We start from the raw sequence: 22,453 nt of genomic DNA, 5'->3' as shown, positions 1-22,453 counted from the left end.
AGAACATCCAAAACTGCTCACTCGTGCCTCACCATAGGGTACGGGTGAGCAGGGGGTGGGGCGCGGATGGGCACGGATAAATAATGAACCCAGTATGAAAGTGTGTAGGTTTTGAAACTGATCTTAAATCTAAGTTTGTTTTGCAGTACTTACAGTATTCGTATTAAAAATATTGTAACAAATAATATAATATACATAATTTTTAAGTATTAATCTCTTGTAATTTTAAATCACATTTTAATCACAATATTATCGCATTTCTTTGGATTGATTCATGCTAATACAACACTCAAAAGTAATATATTTTGAAAAATAATTAAAATAAAGAATTAGATATCGTTTTGAAAAATAATTGGTATATTTTCAATCGAGATGCAATCTTCCTCGATGCGAATATTTGAGTTAAGTACACTATCAATTGTCGTTTCAATCGTATCATGTGTTGTAGGTATATCGACTTGGTTGGATTGTAATTTTAACTTTTTTTTATTAATTTTTAAAGGCTTCGTCACCTTTATTTTCGATATCACTTTTGGCTTCGATACTTTTATAAACTATTTGAAAAACTACATAAAAAATCAACAAAAATAAAAATAAATAGCCTAACCTATAAAGTATGACAGCTGACAGCTATCCACATACAACTGGTATACCTATACCTACAAATAGCAGACGCTCGATGCGGAACTGCTTTCTTGCTCGGGCCCATTTGCGCCCCACCTTGGTGCCCATTCCCACCCTCGCAACACATATTTTTTATTTATTAATAACTCTTTTATTACAAGTAAAAAAAAAATTAAAAAAATAGCCTGTCAAAGTTAAAGATCTAAGCTTTCGAATAATATCATGGATAATTATGTAGGTCATATATAATAAATTTGCCAAGTGATTAAAAATTTTTTTTTTGTAGGTTATCTTCGACTAAGAATTGAATCAGCTCGTAGTAAAAAAAAAAAGCTTTTAGTCCGGTAAATTTGTTTGGATAGAGAAACTATTGATGTTGTATATGTATATTACAGAGCATTCAGCTAAAAATATGTTTTTATTTTTAAATATTTGCATGCCCATTTTATCGGCTATGCCCACCTCCGCCCCACGTTCCCTACCCACACTTAAAGTATGTTCTTGTATCTACACTTTTAGGCGCGCAGTGATTTTCTACCTTGAGAATAGCTGCTTATAAATTTTCAAATGTGAAAAACATACTAATACTGTTCTAAGAAAATTTAAATAACACGCTTTAAGCGCGTCATCAAAATCGCTGTTTTTCAGAACACGCACATCACTTGTGTTAATAATAAGCGTTTTAAAAATAATTAACTTTAATAGCTCAACAAAATTGAATAATTTTAAACAAAACTTCAATGTTGGTAAAGTGCTAAGCAATTTGTCACAAATATTACACATTTGCACTCTTGAATCTACATCAACCTTTTAGCATGAATTTTGTAAATTCCATTATGTTTTAAAAATCTGGTACAATAATTGACTAAAAAAGATATAATTTATTAAATTTTTATTCAAATTGCTAAGATACGTTTTTAAATTTGTATGAATTTTCATCATACGTTAAATTTTACGGAGTTGACACGTGTGTTATTCGAATCATACGTATTCAGAGATTTACAATTTTGAAGTGCAATTTGTAAAACGGAATAAATTAATCGAAACAAAAGTGTACATAACGTACAAAAACACTTTTACCATGTGCAAAGAACTTATGCAGAAAAACGCTGTAATGCACGATACATTGCTTATTCAACAAGGCCAAAGAAATAAACCATATGACATTTATAACATTGTTTGTACTTAAATAAAGCACTTTTTACTATTTTATGAGTTATTTCACAAATTGTGTCAATAAGAAAAGTTCACAACAAAATTGCAAGTAATTTGCACCACGTGTATGTTATTTTTTCTTCCAAGAAATTGTTTTTTGTTTTCGTTTAAATTTTGCCACTCGTTATATTTTTATAAAGATAACATTCCCTTTTTCTTTAAAAATAGACCTTAAATTCAAAGAATTTCTTGGTGTATTCTATGAAAAGTTATGCTTCAGAAAGCTTTCACTATATCGTCATCGAGTAGTTAATTGTCAATAAAGCTGTATTTTATTTTTAACATGTAGTTAATGACTAAGTAGCCTTGAGCATAATTTTTCCTTTTCCTTTTATCAGTATTCTATTAGTAATTTATTAAGGTATTTATATTGCTTTTTTTTTAAATAAGAAGGTTAAGTAATTTTACATTAGCCGTAGACTTTTAACAGATACATCGTTCAGTCTTAATTGTTTTGTTTTCTTTCACTTAGTTTACTAAACACACAATTATGACTGGGAGCTTATTACCAAGTTACATTACGTTGATGTGTAAATGTAGGATATTTCGTAGTAAACGTGTGTCGAGCCGTCAAAGCCTTATGTACAAAGCCAACACGCTGATTACTAATATTAATTGGTAATAACTCCTCTCTTCACGTATATTATTTTATTGTAAGGTCAAAGCAACTCCAAACTTGTTATCACGTTTCCCTAATCTTCCTCGCTTTCTCCAAACCTTTTCCGTCCACTTTTCAATCCAAATGCATACTCTTACGTCATTATAGTTCTTAGATTTATCTTACTAACAATTGAATTACTAAATTAGGATGAACAAAATAAAGTTTTAATCTCAATTGTTTCAATGTCTTATTTATTGTGAAATAATTTTTAGATAGCGAGTTTTTTCTACAAAATTAAATAAGTAACCTTGGCAGCGATTCATTCAGGATGCACGTAAATACTTGTCGGCTCGTCATCATTCTCTATTTTTGGTAATATATTCAGACTTTTTTTGCGCTCGGATGCTTTTTTACGTTTCTACTTGTTGAAGTAAAAACCATGATATCGAAACAGTTTTTTTGCTTGTTTTTTCTCTCACACCGCTATATAAATAACATTAATACCTGTCACCTCGCTTTTTTTGTATATGTATGAGAAATTCCAGAAACAACTCCAGTTAAGAGTCTCTTGTACTCGGAAATTTTTTGTTATGGTCCAGTTGTAGAACAAAGATATTTCTTTACAAATTTTTGATACATCTCTAGAAGTTCAATAAAATTTGTGAAGTGCAAATTTTTCAGTCAAAGGTGTTCCTTAATTTTTTCCGATTACAGTAGACCTTCTAAATGAAATTTTTATAGAATCACCAATGTATACAGCACCTATACATTGCAATATAATTATATAGCACGAAAAAACACCTTTCCTCATCTTGGCAATCGGCTCCTCAATCATGCATTCACTCAGCAGAAGACTCACACGTACTTTTGTATACTTGGACACTTTTTTCCTCGGTCCATTCGGCTGCGTTTTTTTAAAATTTTTTTTTTTAACGTTTTAGCCTTGTACGACCGCACACTCTTACAACAACGAATATTTATGGAGAAGACATACCAATTTACAGCTCTTCTCTCATAACATGGGTATGCATATTTTTAAATGCCTGTTTTTAAAAATTTTTGAGTTACGCGTATTTTCACACCTAATGCAGCAGAGATATATTGTGGTGACAATAATTGGGGATGGGCAAGAAATACCGTATAAAATTGATTTTGATGTTTCTGTTGCACGTACACTTGCTACTTAATTTTTTATTATAACATGCTTATAATTATCTTGTCTTACATTCTCACGTAGTGGTTAATGTAAAGTTGAATCGCAGAATGCGTATTTAGATGGAAAAAGGAAAAAACCAATACAATAACTTTACATTAGTAATTTTTTTTAAATGCTGAATATTTTAGCAGTTCTATTAACATAGTCTGTTGAACGTCCTTGGGCGTTTATACATCGATTAGTCTTGTCACTTATACATTTACAGCTCTACTACGTTATTTTGGTTATTTTTTTTTATTTCATTCATCAGAATGCTCGTTTTTCAGTTAGCATAACTTTGGATGTGTACAATGACAGTCCCTTTCTAAAAAAAAAACAAAATAATAATAATTGGTTTGGATTATTTGAGTGAAAATTTGAAGAAAAATTTTAAATTTTGTTGATTGTACTTGATTGTACCTTTACTGTGCAGTAGTGACCTGAAGATAGATTAGAATTGATAAATAAACGTATTAAAATACAAAAGCAAGAAATTTATATTTGATGTAAATTGACTATTTTTACAATGAATAACACAATGGCTTTCAAAATGGATTTTTTTTCATAGAGACATGAGTTAAGGTATAAGGTTAGTCTCTATGGATAGTGTTTATGAAATACACGATCGAATATTATTTAAACCATCACTACTGTATACACGTAACGTCAATACAACTTATTTTATCTATTTTTCTGCGATGACCTTGACAGTGTTTTAACTTGATATAAAGTAAGAATGACTCAAACTGTGTTTGTAAATAATTATATAAATATAAGATACTACAGAGAGATACATTGCTGATATGTAGGACAAGCAGAGTTCCTCCAGCTTTTATTAAAAATAATTACATTATAAAATTTAGGTAAATAAACAAATAATTAGTCAAGAAGTATTATCGATTACTTATTTTATCATAATTTTACTTTAACATTTAGATAAGCAATCCTCACAGGTATTATCGATGTATTAGAATACTGGCATCATTAATAAATTAGTTTTCACTTTTACCTATTTTCAAGACTATTGAATAATTTATAATGTAAATATTTAGATCTCAAATTAAAAAATACTCGAAAAATATTAACTCGATATTACAACTAAAAATGTAATAGATAGTTTTTTTTTTCAAGTAACTTTGAAAGTTGAAGATACCATTGACATGATTTGTATTTTTTGATTACGATTAAGCAATTTATAGCTATTCAACTTCTCGTCAAATTATTTTAAGAAAAAAACGTACGTGTTGATTACATATACCAACTATACTAGCCAAATGAGTGCTCAATATAAAAACTGTAAAAAGTAATATACTTAATATTTTGCTATTTTCGAATCCATTGGACTCAGAAAGGTGATTTCCTATAATCAAGCATACAATAACGTTGTATACTGTAAAATTAGTTTTATACGAATTGATCTTCTCATAAAGGTACTTAACATAGTTCGCTCAGCCATTTTAACCATAAGCATTACTCAATAATTATGAGGCTAAAATTATTTTAAAAAAATCAAAAATAAAATAAGAGTCTTTAATACGAGGAGTAGTTTTTTTACAGTTTTTCAGACATGTGCTACTCATTGTGACAGTGACAAAAATAATATGAGTCTCCATTACTGGGGTTCGATCGAGCACTTCGATATCGCGATCGAGTTCATGTTTTGACTGTCACATTTCATTAGATGTTACGAAAACGTGACGAAAATGTTACATGCCACCCCTTCCGCAAGTAAAGTGGCAGTCTAAACTCGAACTCGATCGCGATATCGAAACAAATTTATGCTGAAATTGAGATTTTTAACATAAGATATCAGAAAAAATCTCGAGGTCAATTGACCATTGTCATACGCGTTCCTCAGAATTGTGTACTTATTTATCATCACTTTTTATTCAGCATAGCTCCCAAATACTGCACATTTTTTAACCTCAATTCGTTTCACTTGTAATCGTTGTATTGTTACATGTTATCTATCTTATAATTATTAAAAAGAAAAAAAAACATAAAAACAAAATGAATCAAGCACTTTAATTGCATAGAGTACCTCAAGTATTGAACGACCCTCACAAATAATTAAAATGTTATTAATTTCTACAATATTTTATACGGTGAACAGAATATTTTAAAATTTATAATTACAGCAACAGTCTTATGAGCTGGTTTCAAAGTGACAAAGAACGCTGTGTTTACGTCAAACGTGCTTCAACTTTGCTTACGTCTTACAACTGATTAAATACTGTTTTTATTTTCCGGTAATATCGTCTTCTTTGTCTTTTTTTTTTTTTTTTTTTTAAGTTCTTATGTATATGCTTATATGTTTTATAGAGTAAAAATACTTATACTGTGACTTTAGAGACGTAACCACGTGACATGGTTCCCAATTAAATGATTACATCACAAGACCCATGTCCTAAATAAAGTCGGATTCAGACGATAGCCTGTTAATTTTTTATACGTATACGTAAAGCAGTTATCTTTATTTCAGTGCACTTGTGGCCTTCGCCAAATTTTGCTCTCTTTACTTACGGTACACTAACACACACGCGCGCGCGCGCTTTTCGTACACACCAAGCCTTTTCTACATCTTTGTTCGATTGTTATTGCTTGAGGTCTTTGCAATTATGCTGTGGATTTGGATTTTTTTTCTTTTTTTTCGTACACTTATTTACACAAGTTTATTTATCTTTCGCTAATCCCATCTACATTGATAATTTTCCTTAAAGTTGGTTATCTTTAGTTTTTGGTTCTTGAAACATTGAGGTTGGCATGAAACTTGAAATGAAAAAAAAAAAAAAAAAAAAAAAAAAAAAATGTCACCTCATAAGCAAATGTTAATCAAACCACTTTGATTGCACGCAATTATGTACATATACACTTATTTATTCGGCAATCTAGTGATTCTATAAATAATATGTATTGTTTACCATATTCATTCACGATAAATCTTGGGTGTTCAACTGTGCGATAAATAATTAAATAATTGCAAATGTTTGCGAATGAAACAAAAAAAGCAATGCTTGAGAAATCAAGTATAATTTTTCTGAGACAAATATAATCAAGAATTAGATCTCGAACAAAAGCTTGTTGATTGTAAGTATATCAAATCGCGCGTGTGCGTGTACGCGTTCACTTACGCGCGAATATGAGGAAAAAAAAAAAAAAAAAAAAAAAACGATTTGAAAGAGAAAATGGGATAGCGAGAGAAAAGAAAGACGGTGATGTGCATATCAAGGTCACCTTCCGCTATACCCCTAAATCTCCTTCTTTCCCAACACTTTTTTCCTTCTGTACACACCGATGCTCGCTTTCGCTCGCGATTTCGTCCATTCAGCTTTTTATCGAACATTTTCGTGTGTGTGCGTGTGCGCGTGCGTGCGTGGTTACGTGCAAAAGTTTGCGTAGCCATCAAACGAGTCCGCACTGTCGGCACCGTCAGACGCCGTCTGACTTTTCTTTCCTCTTCCACAGGCACCTATTCCGACGCCCGCCAACTTTTTTGGTGCCCTCTTCACCCCCTTTTTTTTCACCCTCGCTCGTTACATCTACATACAGCCTCCTGATGGTGCTCCTCTCCCGACTTCAACTAAACATTCCTTTTCCGTAAGTACTTAGTTGCAGTTGAAAAAAAAATAACCCGTTGAAATTGCGTCAAGGAAAGAGAAAAAAAAAAAAAAGTACAAATATTGTTTCTCTCCCGCAGTTTGATTCCATTGAACAAGTGCCACTTGCAAATGAGGCAAAATATTCGTCACGATACGCTTCTTTCGGATAAAGAGGAGAGTGAGATAGGGAGATGAAAAGGGGACTTCGAAATTATTGGCGGCGACAAATAAATCGATGGAATCGGTAAACACGCGTTGTTCCGCCGAGAGATCCCGTCGTGTACGTTTCTGCATATTATGTATGTATACGTACGCACACACGTTACACGTGCGACTGGGTTCAATATTTGGGCGTGGTTTTCTGTGCGAAATATTCTCAACCCCGACCCTTTTCGTCCAACTGTATTTTTATCACTACGCGCCCATCGAGGAAAGTTTGGCTCTTCAATTTTTTATAGTTCTCCGGTAAAGTCTCGCGCCGAAGGACGGTGTTGTAGGTTGATTTTTGAAAATAAGAACACGGAACGTAAACATCGCGTTGAAAGTCCCGGCTCTTATGTGATTCACAATCGAGCGGTGGATTTGAAGTTGACCCAGTTTGTTTTGCTAAAAAAAAGTTGTGTGTATTAATGTGTGAATAAAAAAAAAAAAAAAAAAAAAAAAAATGTACGAATATTATTTTTGAACGTACGATGCTCATATACATATACGTAAATGCATTATTGTACAAAGAAATGACACGTGAGCAAAACATGCACGCTTCTATCTAGCAAACGTCAGGTGTGTGTATAGCAGCTCGCATGTACAGATAAATATAAATATGTAATAAATTTTACCCAGAAATTACACAATGTATTATTGACTGGTCGTGTTACTACTTTATTGAAAGTTTAATACAACTTTGCGTTATACTGGTTGTAACTACTAATTTTTTTAGATGCCAGCAATAAAAATTTACTGTCACGTATAAATAGTTATATTTTTACGTAAAAAACTTTTGTTGTTCTAAAAAGTAAAATTAAATCTAATCATTGCATTAAAAATTACAATTGTTGATGTGGAAAAATAATATGGATGGTTTTTTTTTTACCTAGAAAATATACTTACTGTTTTCATTATAATTTTCACTTCTATCAGTAACTGTCGTCGTTAAATCACAACAGTAAAAATGATCGTGACAACAGTAAAAAGACTATGCTTGTGATGAAGTATAAACAGTTTATAGTTCTAGAAAGATAAAGTTTGTTTTTCATTTTTTTTCAGTGCATATCCCAGATTATTCCCATCTCCTGTCAGCTCTCGTTATCTGCATTTGCGTATATTTGACGAAGCGTCGTACTCATGACTGCACATGTAGATTATATGTATTTGATTTTCCATGGGCGGGACCTATGTTTGTCAACACCACATTGTATACGTACACTCTTCTTAAAAAAAAAAGAAAAAAAACATAAAATCTTGTACAGCAAACTCAGTTTGAAAATAATTCAAAAGCATAATGTTTACTTCAGTTGGTGTTAAAATTAAAACCCTGTGTGGCTAAGAATTTTCCGTGTTGATCTAAATTAATTAATTTTCGTTGCTTAAAAAATGGCCTTTCATTTTTCACGAGTACGGGGACCGATGGCTTCCGAATAAGCATCGGGCCACACGATTTAAGTGAGCACGTACAGTGAAATTGATTTCCCAGAGTTACCTGTCTGGCCGCGGGTTATCGAACTCGGTCTATTTGAGTAAACAAACTCGCCGAGTGTCAAAACCCAACGACTTTGCGCGTTTGGCACAAAGGCCGCTATAAATAAACCAAACGACGCCCCTTCGCACATTTACAATGGGAACAACGTGATTTCCAACGGCTATACCGTTAAATGCCGAATCCTATATAGGGGAGGGGTGGGGCAGGCAGAGCACGGCGGCTCAGCATGGCACCCTCATAATATCAATAATCATAGACTTGAAAAATGGAATTTTGCCATAAATGTAATAAGAAATGCTTATCCTATTATCCTCTATGTTTTCTATGTCGAAAAATTACGTTTCCGATTTATTATGTAATTTTAAAAATTTCACTGCTGAGAAAAAGTTGGATTCATTTTTCATTGGCTTGAAACAACTCGAAAATATTAGATTTTTTTAACGAAAATGGATGCATTTGATAGCTTAAGTCTTCAGCTTCAAAACACTATTTTTTTTTTTTTTTTTTAATTTATCTGAACAATGTTATAAACAATATAAAACCTCATTAAAATGGGGCAGGCGTAGCACCGAGGGTAGGGCAGGCGGAGCACGGTCAGCAGCTGCGGTATGTATTCTATTTACTGCACTTTTTATCAGCTGACTGCGCCTAACCTATTCTATTACGTATAGGTATACCCACCTACCTATCTACCTATAAACCTGAAGTAAACAGTCCACAAAATAGAAGTGCAATACTTCAGTAGTTGTAGGTAAATTATTGACAGATGAGATTTATCTAAGAGATCTTTTAATCAAGAATTCTTGAGTGCAATAATTTTAAATAAGGCAACAAGAAGTATTATATTGTGATTTAGCAATTAATTAAACATAAGTCGGTATGCTTCAGTAATACTTTAAGTTTTGTTAAAGATTTTATGTAATAAAAATAAATAGTAATATACAACAACTAACAAATTTATTACAACCCTTCGATGTTTACTTAATCAAAACAGAAAGAAAAATGCCATAAAAATTTCAATATAAAAATGAGATATTGTGACCGTGCTACACCTGCCCCACGGGGTGCCACTCCCGACGGTAGGGCAGGTGGTATACTATTTTTAGTTCATTTATTGACAATAATGTAAAAAATAAAATTTTTTGACTGTGGATTACAATATTCTACTTCAATTTTTCTTTTTGTTTCTTAATATTGAATTCATCTTTAATGTTACTTCTACATTTGATTTAAGTTAGAGTGCCACGGCCGCCCCACCCTACCCTACTTGGCGTATACGCTGAAAACTGGCCGCGTACCCTTGCAGTTTACTTAATTAGGAGGGGACTTTTGGCCTACTTTCGAGCCCTTGAAATAATGAATTTCATAATCGTGAGGCTTTCATACGAGCAGTCCAGTTTTGTACACACGTAACAGTCGTTTGAGCGCCATCCTCGCTAGGGCTACTTTGCGTCCAAATGTCACGAAAAACACCCCGAGGTAGGACAAGTGTATATTTACGATTGCATCGTTGATACTGTTTTTTTTTTTTTTTATTTATTTCAAACGTTGTGGTTCAGAACTTTTATTTGTTCAAAAAAAAAAAAAATAGTAAAAATCACTCCCCCCTACGAAAAGTCCGGATCGAATAAATTTGGGATACCACACATTCCTGCGACTGGCAGCTCGTCGTCGCGTCGTGTGTCTCCCGTTGTTGCCGTGGGGCTGGAAGAGACGATCGAAAGCACCACCCACACGGCTCCCCGGGACCTTGACGCCGGAGAGGACGTCGCACCGAGCGCCGCGCCGTTATTACGGCCGAGTAAATGCTGTACACGAGGGTTGGCGCACATACACGTACATACACTCGCGCCGAAAAAACTCCTCGAATCCTTGAGAGTTTAGAGCATTTATCGACCTGCTCGCTCAGCTTTTTTTTCCTCCGTATACTTGATAAAAGATTGTCTCCGCGTTATCGTGACTTTTTTTTTCCTCCGATTCTACATCATCATGCAGGTGTATTTCACCCGATTGAATGGAAACGTTGATGGGGAGTAACCTTTCCGTGACTCCATCATCCGATAAACGCATACACGTCGATTGAACGAGGAAAAAACTGGACCCGGTCGTTTTTATAAGCATCAGCATTATTTTAAACTTTAAATAAATCCGTGCACTCTTGTGATTTTATTCAATAATATGCTGCCCGAATGACGCGTATTGAAGAAAAAAAAAAAAAAAACAAATACAAAACAAATAAAATCGGCTCCGGTTGCCAACGAATACACACACACACACACACGCCCAAAGTACGAATCTTGCGGCCTTGGTGAAAGAAATGATTGTTTACATGCATCTTCTTATCAGGTGGTGCAATTGCACGTAAGAACTGATAAAGCGTCAATTTTTTTAGATTTGAAAATAAATTTTATCATTTCGTTTCGACCACTGCTGTGGCGAAAATATTCAATACCTCATTGCCTGATATTGAAAGCTATCGCATTATTATTTTTGTTAATTTTACACTACATCAGAACTTGGAAAATACTATTGTAACGATTAGAGTTTTAAGAAGAGGATATTGTGTACACAATTTGGTTTTTTGGTTTCATATAAAACCGAATACAATGTGTATACGAGACTAACTCTGCGCTTAAAAAAAATGAAATAAAAAAAAAAAAAGGAAAAGAGGAATATCATTATTACTGGACAAACAAGTATATTCGAACGTCGAGATCCCCGAATTTTGTGTAAACAAGCATATTACTCTTGGAAGCCGGCAAAAAAGTGCCAGCCGTAAAAAGCTGCTTTCGGACAGATTATCGTAAACTGCTTGATGTACGCGTGAATGTGTACGTGGTCGCGCAGACGCGAAAAAAAATTTCACACGAACGCAGACTCACGCGCGATTTGGCAATTCGTCGATGCTCGAGTCATCAGGCGTATTTTTTTATTTTTTGTTTGTTATAAATATATTGTTTCCCCTTCCCCCGCGGGTGCGGATCAACAATTTTCCAAAAGATCATAATTAACGTTCAAGAAAGCGATGAAATGTAAATATTTCAGTGTAAAATAAATACTCGGTGCTTTGTATAGGAGTTCTCGTATGATCGAATGCAAGTGATTTGAGCATTTTTATGTATAACATGTGAATTTGAAGTTGTAAAATGAAATTTTTATGATTTCAGCCAAAGTGCAAGGCAAAGTCGTAACTTGGCCGAGAAGCAGCGGAGGGACAACCTCAACGCGCACATCACGGTGCTGCAGAATTACATGGGCGATCAAGGCAAAAAGTCCGACAAAATCAACACTTTGCGAGCAACTTCCGCTTTCTTGCGAATGTGTTACGGTTGGTACACTTATTATATCTTTGATCATTGGTTCACCTGTTATGTTTGTATGTGATAAATATTGAACTGTTTTTTTTGCAGTTTTTAATTGGAAAGGTCGGAATAACGAAGAGATGAGAGCGGAAAATTTTGACCCGGTAGAGCAAAAAATCCGAAAATTGATATTACACGCGTCGGTTGGAAATGATGGTTTTCACATTGTCATCACATCGGCTGGAAGCGTCGTGTGGGTCAGCGATCACATTGAACAGCATCTCGGTTACAATAAGGTAATTACTGTAGAACATTTTATATTTTCATTGGAGCAAATAATAGAGTAACCACCAATAAATCGTCTTACTATTGATATAGGGAACAAATTCAAAACGTAATACATGTAAATGTGGTATGAGCGCGTTACATTAGGTGTAGAAACAACGAGGTCTGTAGATAAGTTGTAAGGCTAAATCAAATAATGTTTATCTAATCAGATTCAAATTAAGCAGATAACTCTGTCTCAGTTCTTCTTAAACGTGATGGTTTGCAGTCAGAAGTGATTCATGAGTTGGTAAAAATTGCCAAAACTTTGGCTACTGAAAATAATGTTTTTACGTTTATTAAACTTTTCTACAATTTTGCCAAATAACGTTTTACTCTAATGAGTTTGAGGTAAAAGTTGTACATCTTTCTGAATTTCAACTTTTACACAGTTTAGTTTTTTCTAGGAAGCCAAATATAATTACATCCGCTATTAATAAACGATTAAAAATACCGAAAGAAATTATTTTTAATTCGTAACCTGTAGAGCTAAAAAAAATGTTTTTAATTTTGAACTTTTTACTGTTGGGTAATTACACATGTAATATGATTCAGAATATGTGCAAAACAACAAAAATCCTTTTTTTTTCTATTACAGAAATAAATCGGCATTCTGTGATAAACTTTAAAATAAAAACGCTACAATAAAAAAAAAAATAAAGTAAAAATTGTGATTAAAATTTTTGACTAAAACCAAATTTTGCCGTCCAGACTAACTATCTAAAATAAACACAACTAATATTATATTCTCTCAATTTGATCGAGTGTAAACAGAGCCGCTATATTAAGCCCAAAACGTAAAATAAGTTGACAACACGTTCCCTTCCTCTCTGATTTGTGGCAGTAATTGATTTGCCTGTCACCTGTTCCGCATCCATGTGTAGAAAACGCCACACCGCATTAAAAATCGCGCGTTCATGTGTGTGTGTGTGTGTGTGCACCACATCCGGAAATTAAGAAACCTCAGATGCTCAGATCGTCAGTTTACACTACAACACATGGATCATCCAAGTTTTACTTTTAGAGGCCATGTACCTATTACAAATTGAGTACTAATGAGGTGAAATTTATCAGTATCATATTAATTAGATTGTCAAGAATGGGCATGAATTTTCTATACATTTTTAATCACGTAATTTTTTCATCTTCAAATCAACCTGTATTTTTTTGTACTTATTTTTAAGAAATAATACAAATAACGTATTACCACAATAACGAAAAACTAATGCAACAAATCTTACGAAGTATCGACAATTATCAAAAAATATAAATCAAAGCGGGGACAGACTATATAATCGGTATGATCTAAATACATGTAAAAAAAAGAGCATCGTCTGCTGTTCAAGCACATCAATCCCGTACGACAAAACGCATTTTTACGAGGCTACTTATACAAATTTTTTACTCAATAGCTCTGGATAAAAATTTGCGTTATTAACAAGTGCTGATATACTCAGAAAATGAAATTATTGTTAGTTTCCGATAGATTTTTCATTAGTTCAAGTGTCTGAGTTACAGTTAAAATTTTTGTCAAATAATCATAAAGTTCTAAGACTTTTTATCAAACGATTCAATAAAAAAAAACGCTTCAGGAAGTATTATCAAGTTTTTAAAATAATATTTTACCAATAAATTTCAGTACAATGGTGATTTAAAAATGGTATCACCGATACACCGCTCATAATCGAGTTCAGTTCAAAAAATATAAAACCTGCATGCGTATTTGAAAAAAATTATGTCGAGTCGATGGTGCATCGAAATTAAGCGACGATAAAAACTGCGAGTGGCGAAAGAGAGATGTACTTAATTAAATGTCGATACCACTGACATGAGTTATCCGTCTCTCTGACTCAAGTGTTTAAAAAAATGAACTGCACGTGCCAGCATATAATATGTACACTTGGGCGTTATAACGCAAGATGTTTCACATCGAAATGCGCGTTTCACGTGATATATAACAAGGCAGCAGGCAACAACGCACATAATAAACATACATCGCGTATTTGTACGCAGTCGTACGCATTATCGATCAAGTACCAGGCAAATACCGCCTATTTACCAAAATAGTAACAAATGTAGAAAAAGCCGTATGTATGTAGAGCTACAGCGCTGATCCCGGGAGCAACTGCTCCCATGGCAACCTTTCTGGGTCCTGCTGTAACCACCCCTTTTCTCGGTCGCGCGTGCACGCGCCAAATACTTGTTCAGTTTTTATTTTGCAAAGCAACAGTATTACCCCGATTCTCGAGCGCGTGCACGCGTGGGCTGAATTTTTCTACGACGCGTGGTTTCGAGCACACCAATCGATCCGGGGCTCTTTGTTGCGTGAAAAAAAGAAAAAAAATTATGACAGCTCGGATATTTGGAAAACAAGGGGACACAACTTGGATCCCGTATAACAGTTCTATTGTTTAAAACAAGCCAAGTAAGGAGAAACCGATCGTGCGAAACATGATAATTCCTAACGCGAGTTAGCCTTCGTATCGCGATTATTCGTATGAAAGAACAATGCAATCGTATAATATCGTATCGGCTCAAGCGCAAAGCTGCGTTTTTAATGTTTTTGTCCATTATGATATGATTTATTTCAATCTTCAGCCTTGAACTTTTACCGGTTTCGAATATAACACTCGAAACGATTTGCCTCTCTTTGATTTAACATCGATTCGTCACCTTCTTCTGCACATGTATATGTATACTCAAAGTAGTTGTGACCCCCTCGCCCCAGCCCAAGAAAGTATTAAAAAAAAAAAAATACAGTTAGAAAGAACAAAAAATGCACCCTCTGAAATTGAAATTGAACCTGAAATAAGGTTGGGTGTCCTTTTTGGCCACTCCGACGTTAGTTGACGTAAGCGCTAAATTGAACACAACAATTTTATACATACATACGCAGTCATATCATACACACTTTTGATCTATTAGCTTCTACCATTTAAATTACACCCTCGCATCGGAAAGTAAGGAAATGTTAAATTTTGGTCGAAATACTTTGCTCCTGGCTATATATGTAGTGGCAAAACGAAAAATAAATTCAGTTGGTGGGTGTCAATGTTGGCAAGCATATGTGTATATCGTCCACACACGCGCGACGTTTCACATGAAAGTGGAATAATGTGCCACGCACTTCTGAGAATCGGGCGTAACGAAACAAAATTGTTAAATAATGAACAGAAATTTTCGAGATAAAGAAAATGAATACGGATAATGTTAACGTGGTTGTGTCATTCTGAAATTCCGTGTGTATTATATAAAGGAGGTTCATATACGATAAATGTATGAGGAAAATAAGCCGTTGTCAATCAGATCTCGTTGCTGAGAAGGAAGGGGTCCTGCTGCGCGGCATCGAGCTACTACTTTTCTTGTTTTTTTATCCAAATAGGTGTACGAGATATTTCTGGCCTCTTCTTGACGTCTCTCGATCCGCGACGCGACGAGAAAAGCAGATCAGCGTTTGTATGAATTTAGGAGCAGCAGCTTTACTAACGAGAGATTGTATGAAATTGCAGGAAGAAGTGAAGGGGCAGCCGTTCTACACGTACGTGTACTCGGCCGATTGCCAGCAGGTGCAGAATTTCCTGACGTCCAAAAATTCGAAATCCCTCCCGACAATCACCGAGGACATTGGCTGCGACGACAAGCAAACCATGTACTTTCGCATAGCCACGCGCTCGAATTCACGGAGGGAGGACACGCGTTACGAATTCGTATCCATGAGCGGCATCATACGACTTAACGACACTTGCAGAAAGAGGAAAAAGAACTCGGGTGATAACTGGCAACTGGGTGCGTCTCCCATCGCATTTTCAATTCACCCTCTCGACCGCCCGACTCATAGCTTCATCCTCTGATTCTCTTGCATAGAATCCAATATCCATCCTTCCACCCCACCCTTCTCTTGAAAACAAACAAAATTCCCTTACAACTATTAAATAAGCTGCTCTAGAGACATGGCATTCAACTGCCGTATTGCAATTTTTGTTTACAAATTAATCTTTATTATTCACCAAGAGTAACAGTAAAGGTGTATTTATAACTCCAGATGTTAAATAGGTACAATAGTTATAATGACACGATACAGTAGTTATAAATGTATAAGTTTTAAAATATCTTAATGGATTGTTGTATTTTTAAATACTCATTGGTCGGGTATTTTGTTTAATTACGGCATTCGTAAATACGTGTAGTTAAATACTGGAGTAAATACAAAATCGTATTTGAAATGCGGTATTTATATTTATTAAATATCAAATGTTGAATATTGCCCTTATCAGTTCTTACTCCATTTTTCATTTCTTTTCCAGTAAACTAATATTCTCTAAGCATATAATTAACACTGCATTTCACTAGTATAAATAAAATATCGTCAAGTGTGAAGAGGTTTTTATTTGAATTAGTTTACTTGTTTGTGCAGAAAACAGATCAAATAACGATGTTGTCTTCATTGGGACTATAACTTTACTAAACAGAAAAAAAATCGAAGACATAGCAATTTTGGATTCTACTAAGGACGAATATGTCACGAGACATTTGATTGACGGCAAGATTATTTTTTGCGATTATAGGATAGCTACGATAGCTGGTTATCTTCCTGAAGAAGTTAGCGGATTGAACGCCTTTAATTACATCCACAAAGACGATCTTCAATGGATTATGATGGTTTTAAAAAGCAGTAAGTCTTTCAGTAGTTATCGTTTACAGCTGTGGTAATAAAAAAAAAAAAAAAATAAAAAAAACCAATAAACTGATAAAAATTTCTTTTTTCACAGTGTACAATATGTTGAAGTACTTTGGAAAAACGTGTTACAGACTGCGAACAAAAAACGACGATATTATTTATCTTCGAACGCATGGCTATTTAGAATTCAATAGAAAAGATCAAGATTTTTTGTCGTTTGTTTGCGTCAACACTTTAGTAACGTAAGTGCATTTTCTTATTCAGCCAACTTATTATAGTTTTAACTTTTTTTTTTTTGTGTTAATTACATGAGCATTATTATTAAACTTGGTTTATTGTTACATGATCAATTAAAGGAAAGAAGAAGGGGAAAGGCTTATGAATGAGATGAAGGAAGCATATTCCGGAACATACGAGCAAAATGCAAAATCTTTAAAACACAAATTCGACAATGTAAGTTTATAACCATCTTGATAAAAAATCTTGGTCCAATAATATTTCCTTTACTTATTGATGATTTTTTTTTCTGAAATAGGATTCATCAGATTCATCAGATAGTTTGAAAATAAGTGAATATGAATCACCTACGCAAGATCCTGAAGAACTTGAATTAGCGATTCAAGACTTGGTTAGTGGCATTCAGGCGCCAGAAACGATAACAAAAAAGGCTTTAGAAATAATCGAGCCACCTCCTGAGCTGGAGTATAAAAAAGTTGTCGCAATATCTAAAGCAATGCCTCCAGCTAATTTTCAAGCACAAAAAATTGGCGTAGACGACCCGGGGCTCCATCTGTATAAAAGAAAAAAAACGAATCACAGTGTACTAAAAAATAAAGTTGACGGGTCGGTGTCCGAGTGCACTTCTGAAGATGAAAGGTCAGTGGTGGAATTGACTCACAAGAGAGTATCGGAATCTGAGGAAACGATAAGTCCCTTTTCTAATAAATCGGATGGAACATCTGATTCGTCATCATTCAACATCACGGTCACGGATAAACTTCAAGTTAGTATAAAATAATCTAGCTATTTTTGTGACAGATCGATTTCGATGAAGAAACATTTTTTGCAACTAGTTGAAAAATTTAACGTTAATCTTTTATGCAGCGGTCAAAGTTAAGAAGATTGTATGATGATACGAGAGACTTGGCATCGATGCCAGTGAAAAGAAAAATTCTAGATCTCCGTGAAAATCTGAAAACGATAAATATAGATGATTCTAATCAGTGTATCATTGGAGAATTAGATTATCCAACTTACATCCAAGATGTAAATCAAGTTACCGCCGAATCAACAGAAAATCAATGCATGGATACAAATGAACGACTACTAAACTCTAGTTATAGTAGTAACTCAGGTTAGTCATTGCTGTGATGAAAAGTGACAAATTTCACGTATTTTTCCAATAATTTTGAAAATAACGTTGTATATTCTTACTTTAGAAATAGTTGATAAATTGTTTAATAATCTTCCTCTATTGATTCATCATAATGGTAAATGAATCATTTTATATTTTCTAATGCTTAACTCGACGTATTTGTAAATTATAGAAGATAATTTTTGTAGGAACTCCCGGAGAATAAAATATTTATCAGTTAAATATTGTAAAAGTTTAAATCTTTTACGATAAAACAGTAATTAAAGTTGAAATCGTCAAATGATAAAATGTAATTAAAATAATTGCTCCATTTGGCTAATAGAACAGGAGATTATATAAGATATGCGGGTAGCAGAAAGTATAAATTTTATTTATATCATTTCTGGTTAAATTAAATAATGAATCTAACATTTAGACTCAACTTGATAGGTCTTTTCAAGCATATGCAATTAGCAATCTTAAAAGTGACTAAACATACTCTACCTAGTGAGAGATGATATTCTTCTCGTTACAAGGCAGTTTATGCTTGTATAAGTTAACGAAAGATAGAGGGTATGGAAGTTCGGCAATGTCGCAAAATAAAGGTGTTGTGTCTAGTCGTTTGAATATTATTGTACAAATTTAAAATAACCGAAAATTTTATAATACAAAAACTTGTAGAACAAAAGAATTTTCAACTGACTAGACCATAGCAGTGCAGGGCATTTCTTTGGCGAGTGCAAAATGTAGTTGAAAATAAGTAGAATCGATTGAAGAGAAAACTGTAACTGCTATTTATTGTTTGCTAAGGCCGGCTGAAAAGATTGAACAGCTTTCGTTGTTGATAAAACGTGCCCTACATTGATTTATTTGTTCATGTATGGTTAATGTTTAAGTTTGTAAATAGTTCATGTAGTTTATAAGAATTTTACCAAGTGGTGTTCGACTTTAAATTGTGTACATAATTCTGGGAACACTGAGTGCAAAATATTTATGCTAAGATACAGATAATCAAGGTTGTATGATGTATTTACTTTATTTGGTACCATTTTTAATTGGCTCATTTACAAGACTGCAACGTGAAAATTATCAAAAAATCATGTTTTAGATCAATGGAGAGAGGGAACATCAGAGGTATGATTTTTGATTTCATCATGAAAAAATAGCTAGTTGATGAAAAATTCGTATAAACAGTAACTTGAAAACACAAAAATTCATGCGACTGAGTCAAAAACGTAATTCTCATTTTCTATTCAAGCTTGTGGAGTGTTTTTCATGATATTTTTCTTTCAGTTTAGATATAGAAATTGATAGTCAAAAGTTATATTATTTCTCGTGGTCCCTCTTTTAGGAATGTTAACAGTAGATGAACGTCGTTACATTTTTTTCACGAAAACATTCATAAAAATAATAATGATTACGTTTTATTTATCCAGACGTTTCGACATAGAATCTTACTACAATTTCTTTAGCTCATCGTAATTTCAGTAACTATACCAAGAAATTTAATACTGTTATCAAATACATTTAAACAAATTTTAATCGAATTATAAGCAGAATCGTAGATTTTTTAAAATTATATCGAGATATATATTATTTTCAGCAAAAAATAATGAGCATGAGGAGAGTTTACGTAAACATTTATAAAGTTATTTATACAGGTTTTTGTGCATGCTTCAAATACCAATCTGCACATGAAAATTTCAAGTTCTTTTGTTGGTTCTTACATAAGTTCTTAAAATTCTTGCAGTTGTACATTTTTATTCGTGACTTGGTTTAAGCATCCATTTTATAAATGTACATATTCAAAAAGTTTTTTGTAAACAAAATTTTTTTACTAGTGTTGATACATTTTAATTAATGTTTGTTTACACGCGTTTCATGAATAATATTGGAGATGCATCTTTTATCATTATTATTTTTATTTTTATTTAATCTTAATGTCATCATTTTATAATTCACTATTATTATATTCGTTATTATTATGATTGTGTCCGACTAGGATATAATAACTAAGCAGTCAATGAAACGATCCATGTTTTAAAAGATATATTGATGAAAATTGTTAATTGATATTACGTTTAAAAGCTAATGGAATAATGATCAAGGTGAAATTTTGAAATGATTATTAAAGGTCGTGATCTTGATTACGTTGAAAATCTTGATCGATTGTATCATTGCTGTCGATTGCATGTTAATAAACAATGTTTTTGTGCAAAAAATGCAGTCTCAAATAAGTACTCGTAATCTCAGTGTTTTTTTACTAATTTCCAAATGAATTCATAGAATGAAAACTCGACGCGGTTTGTCAATAATCGTACAAAATATCTTGACGACCAAATTATTCAACATAGCTCATTGACGCGTGTAGAATATATCATACTTACGTTTAACTTGTTAATATTGTAAATTACGATTGAAACAAAAGCTAATATTATTAACTTACCTGCAGAAATTAAAAAAAAAAAAAATTTGTCGATTGTGCATCTCCTAAATGTAAAAGGTTTTCTCGCAAGTCGGATTGTCTAAAAAATTTTTACTTATTTATCACTTCTTTTATTCTATGTCCGTATAAGGAACTGTACAAACAATTGTGAATATTTCAAAGGTGAGATTTTAAAATATATTTAAGCACTATTTTTTAATGTACTTAATTCAGTATCATCAACATAAAACAATTACTTGAAATAGGCAACCATTTTTCGAGAAAACTTTAACTATTTAAAAAGTACGTAATGTCGAAATATTCTCGACAAAGTTACAATGTACAAAAAAAATGTTTCAATTGCTTGCAGCGTGCTACTGGAAAATCATAATACAGCTCTATATTTAATATAGGGGCAAAAAAATTCAAGAGTGATTTGATCACATTTTCATTATATGGTATAACTTTAAAAAGTCTGATGAAATTATGAGCTAAATCATTATTTTCTCGTTAAGATATGAAAATGTTTGTTTCTGGAATAAATTCTTCGTGGTGTTGATAAATGATATAGATATACTTAAATCCAAATATTCCTTGGCACATGAGACCACCAAGGTATACCGTTATAGTAAAGAGGGCAAACTTGATAAGCCTACGTAGCACGTTGTTGTAGGAGCAGTTTATTTAAAATTGATTGTCTGAAAAAGTACCTGTCAAATTGACGAAATTCTTAAAAAATTTAAACTTTTTATAAGTTGTTATCAAAAAATTTTAAGTTTTAATCGTTGGTTTGGCATAAATTATTCGTAGATATATTTAAAATTATCGACTGTTTTTATTGACACGTTGGAATACTAAATTTAAAAAACGATTATTTTACTATATAAGGACTATAAATTAAAACAAAAATTTAACGAAAAATAGAATTTTTAGGGTTTATTTGTCATAATGAAAAATGAATTATTTCTAATAATTTTAAATCAACATTACTGTAATAATTATTGTGTCAAGACTGAATTATCAAGACTTTGTAGAGGTGGACATTTTGTCAATATCTTATAAAAAAATTAATGTAAAAATTATGAGGAATAAGGAAAAAAAAAAAAAAAAAAAAAAAACGAATTAAACACGATAAAATAATTTTTTTGTTGAGAATGATTATTTTCCGACTCCCTCAACGTCATTTATTATAGTTTTCGTTATCATAATTTATTTTTCAATTAATGTTATTTCAAAACTACTTCATCAATTTCATCGGCAACTAAGAAAATTCACAATCATTCAGGTAATTTCAAGCTTCAAAACGCAAACCTCGCTTTTTCGTATCTCTTCAATAGAATATTCAATAGTCATTTTAACGCGCTTTTCTTTCCAACTTTATACTTGAGAAAAATAAAAAGGTATGTATCTCATCACTCTTCGAATTTCTTGGAAAGAAAG

The 22,453-nt window shown here is 32.9% G+C and overlaps 1 protein-coding gene across 2 annotated transcripts in view; it reads left to right on the top strand.

Annotated features, from left to right (window-relative positions):
- The window catches only part of LOC106638237 (circadian locomoter output cycles protein kaput), a 31,178-nt gene extending 10,985 nt beyond the window's left edge, over positions 1–20,193 (top strand). For both annotated transcript variants that reach the window (XM_014351313.2, XM_014351312.2), the window contains 10 exons: positions 12,098–12,258; positions 12,341–12,528; positions 16,066–16,342; positions 16,971–17,228; positions 17,326–17,476; positions 17,591–17,687; positions 17,770–18,237; positions 18,339–18,588; positions 18,674–18,724; positions 18,798–20,193. In XM_014351313.2, the coding sequence (XP_014206799.2) occupies positions 12,098–12,258; positions 12,341–12,528; positions 16,066–16,342; positions 16,971–17,228; positions 17,326–17,476; positions 17,591–17,687; positions 17,770–18,237; positions 18,339–18,588; positions 18,674–18,724; positions 18,798–18,814 (1,918 nt within the window). In that variant the 3' untranslated portion in view covers positions 18,815–20,193. The remainder of the gene's footprint in view (positions 1–12,097; positions 12,259–12,340; positions 12,529–16,065; positions 16,343–16,970; positions 17,229–17,325; positions 17,477–17,590; positions 17,688–17,769; positions 18,238–18,338; positions 18,589–18,673; positions 18,725–18,797) is intronic.
- Positions 20,194–22,453: the final 2,260 nt, after the last annotated feature.

This window comes from Copidosoma floridanum, unplaced genomic scaffold, assembly GCF_036245765.1.
Source record: "Copidosoma floridanum isolate Cflo_tuat_1 unplaced genomic scaffold, Cflo_Japanese_pri ptg000014l, whole genome shotgun sequence".
Taxonomy (NCBI): Eukaryota; Metazoa; Arthropoda; class Insecta; order Hymenoptera; family Encyrtidae; genus Copidosoma; species Copidosoma floridanum.
Note: the sequence above shows the minus strand (reverse complement) of the source record. Positions and strands in the feature narration are given on the sequence as shown.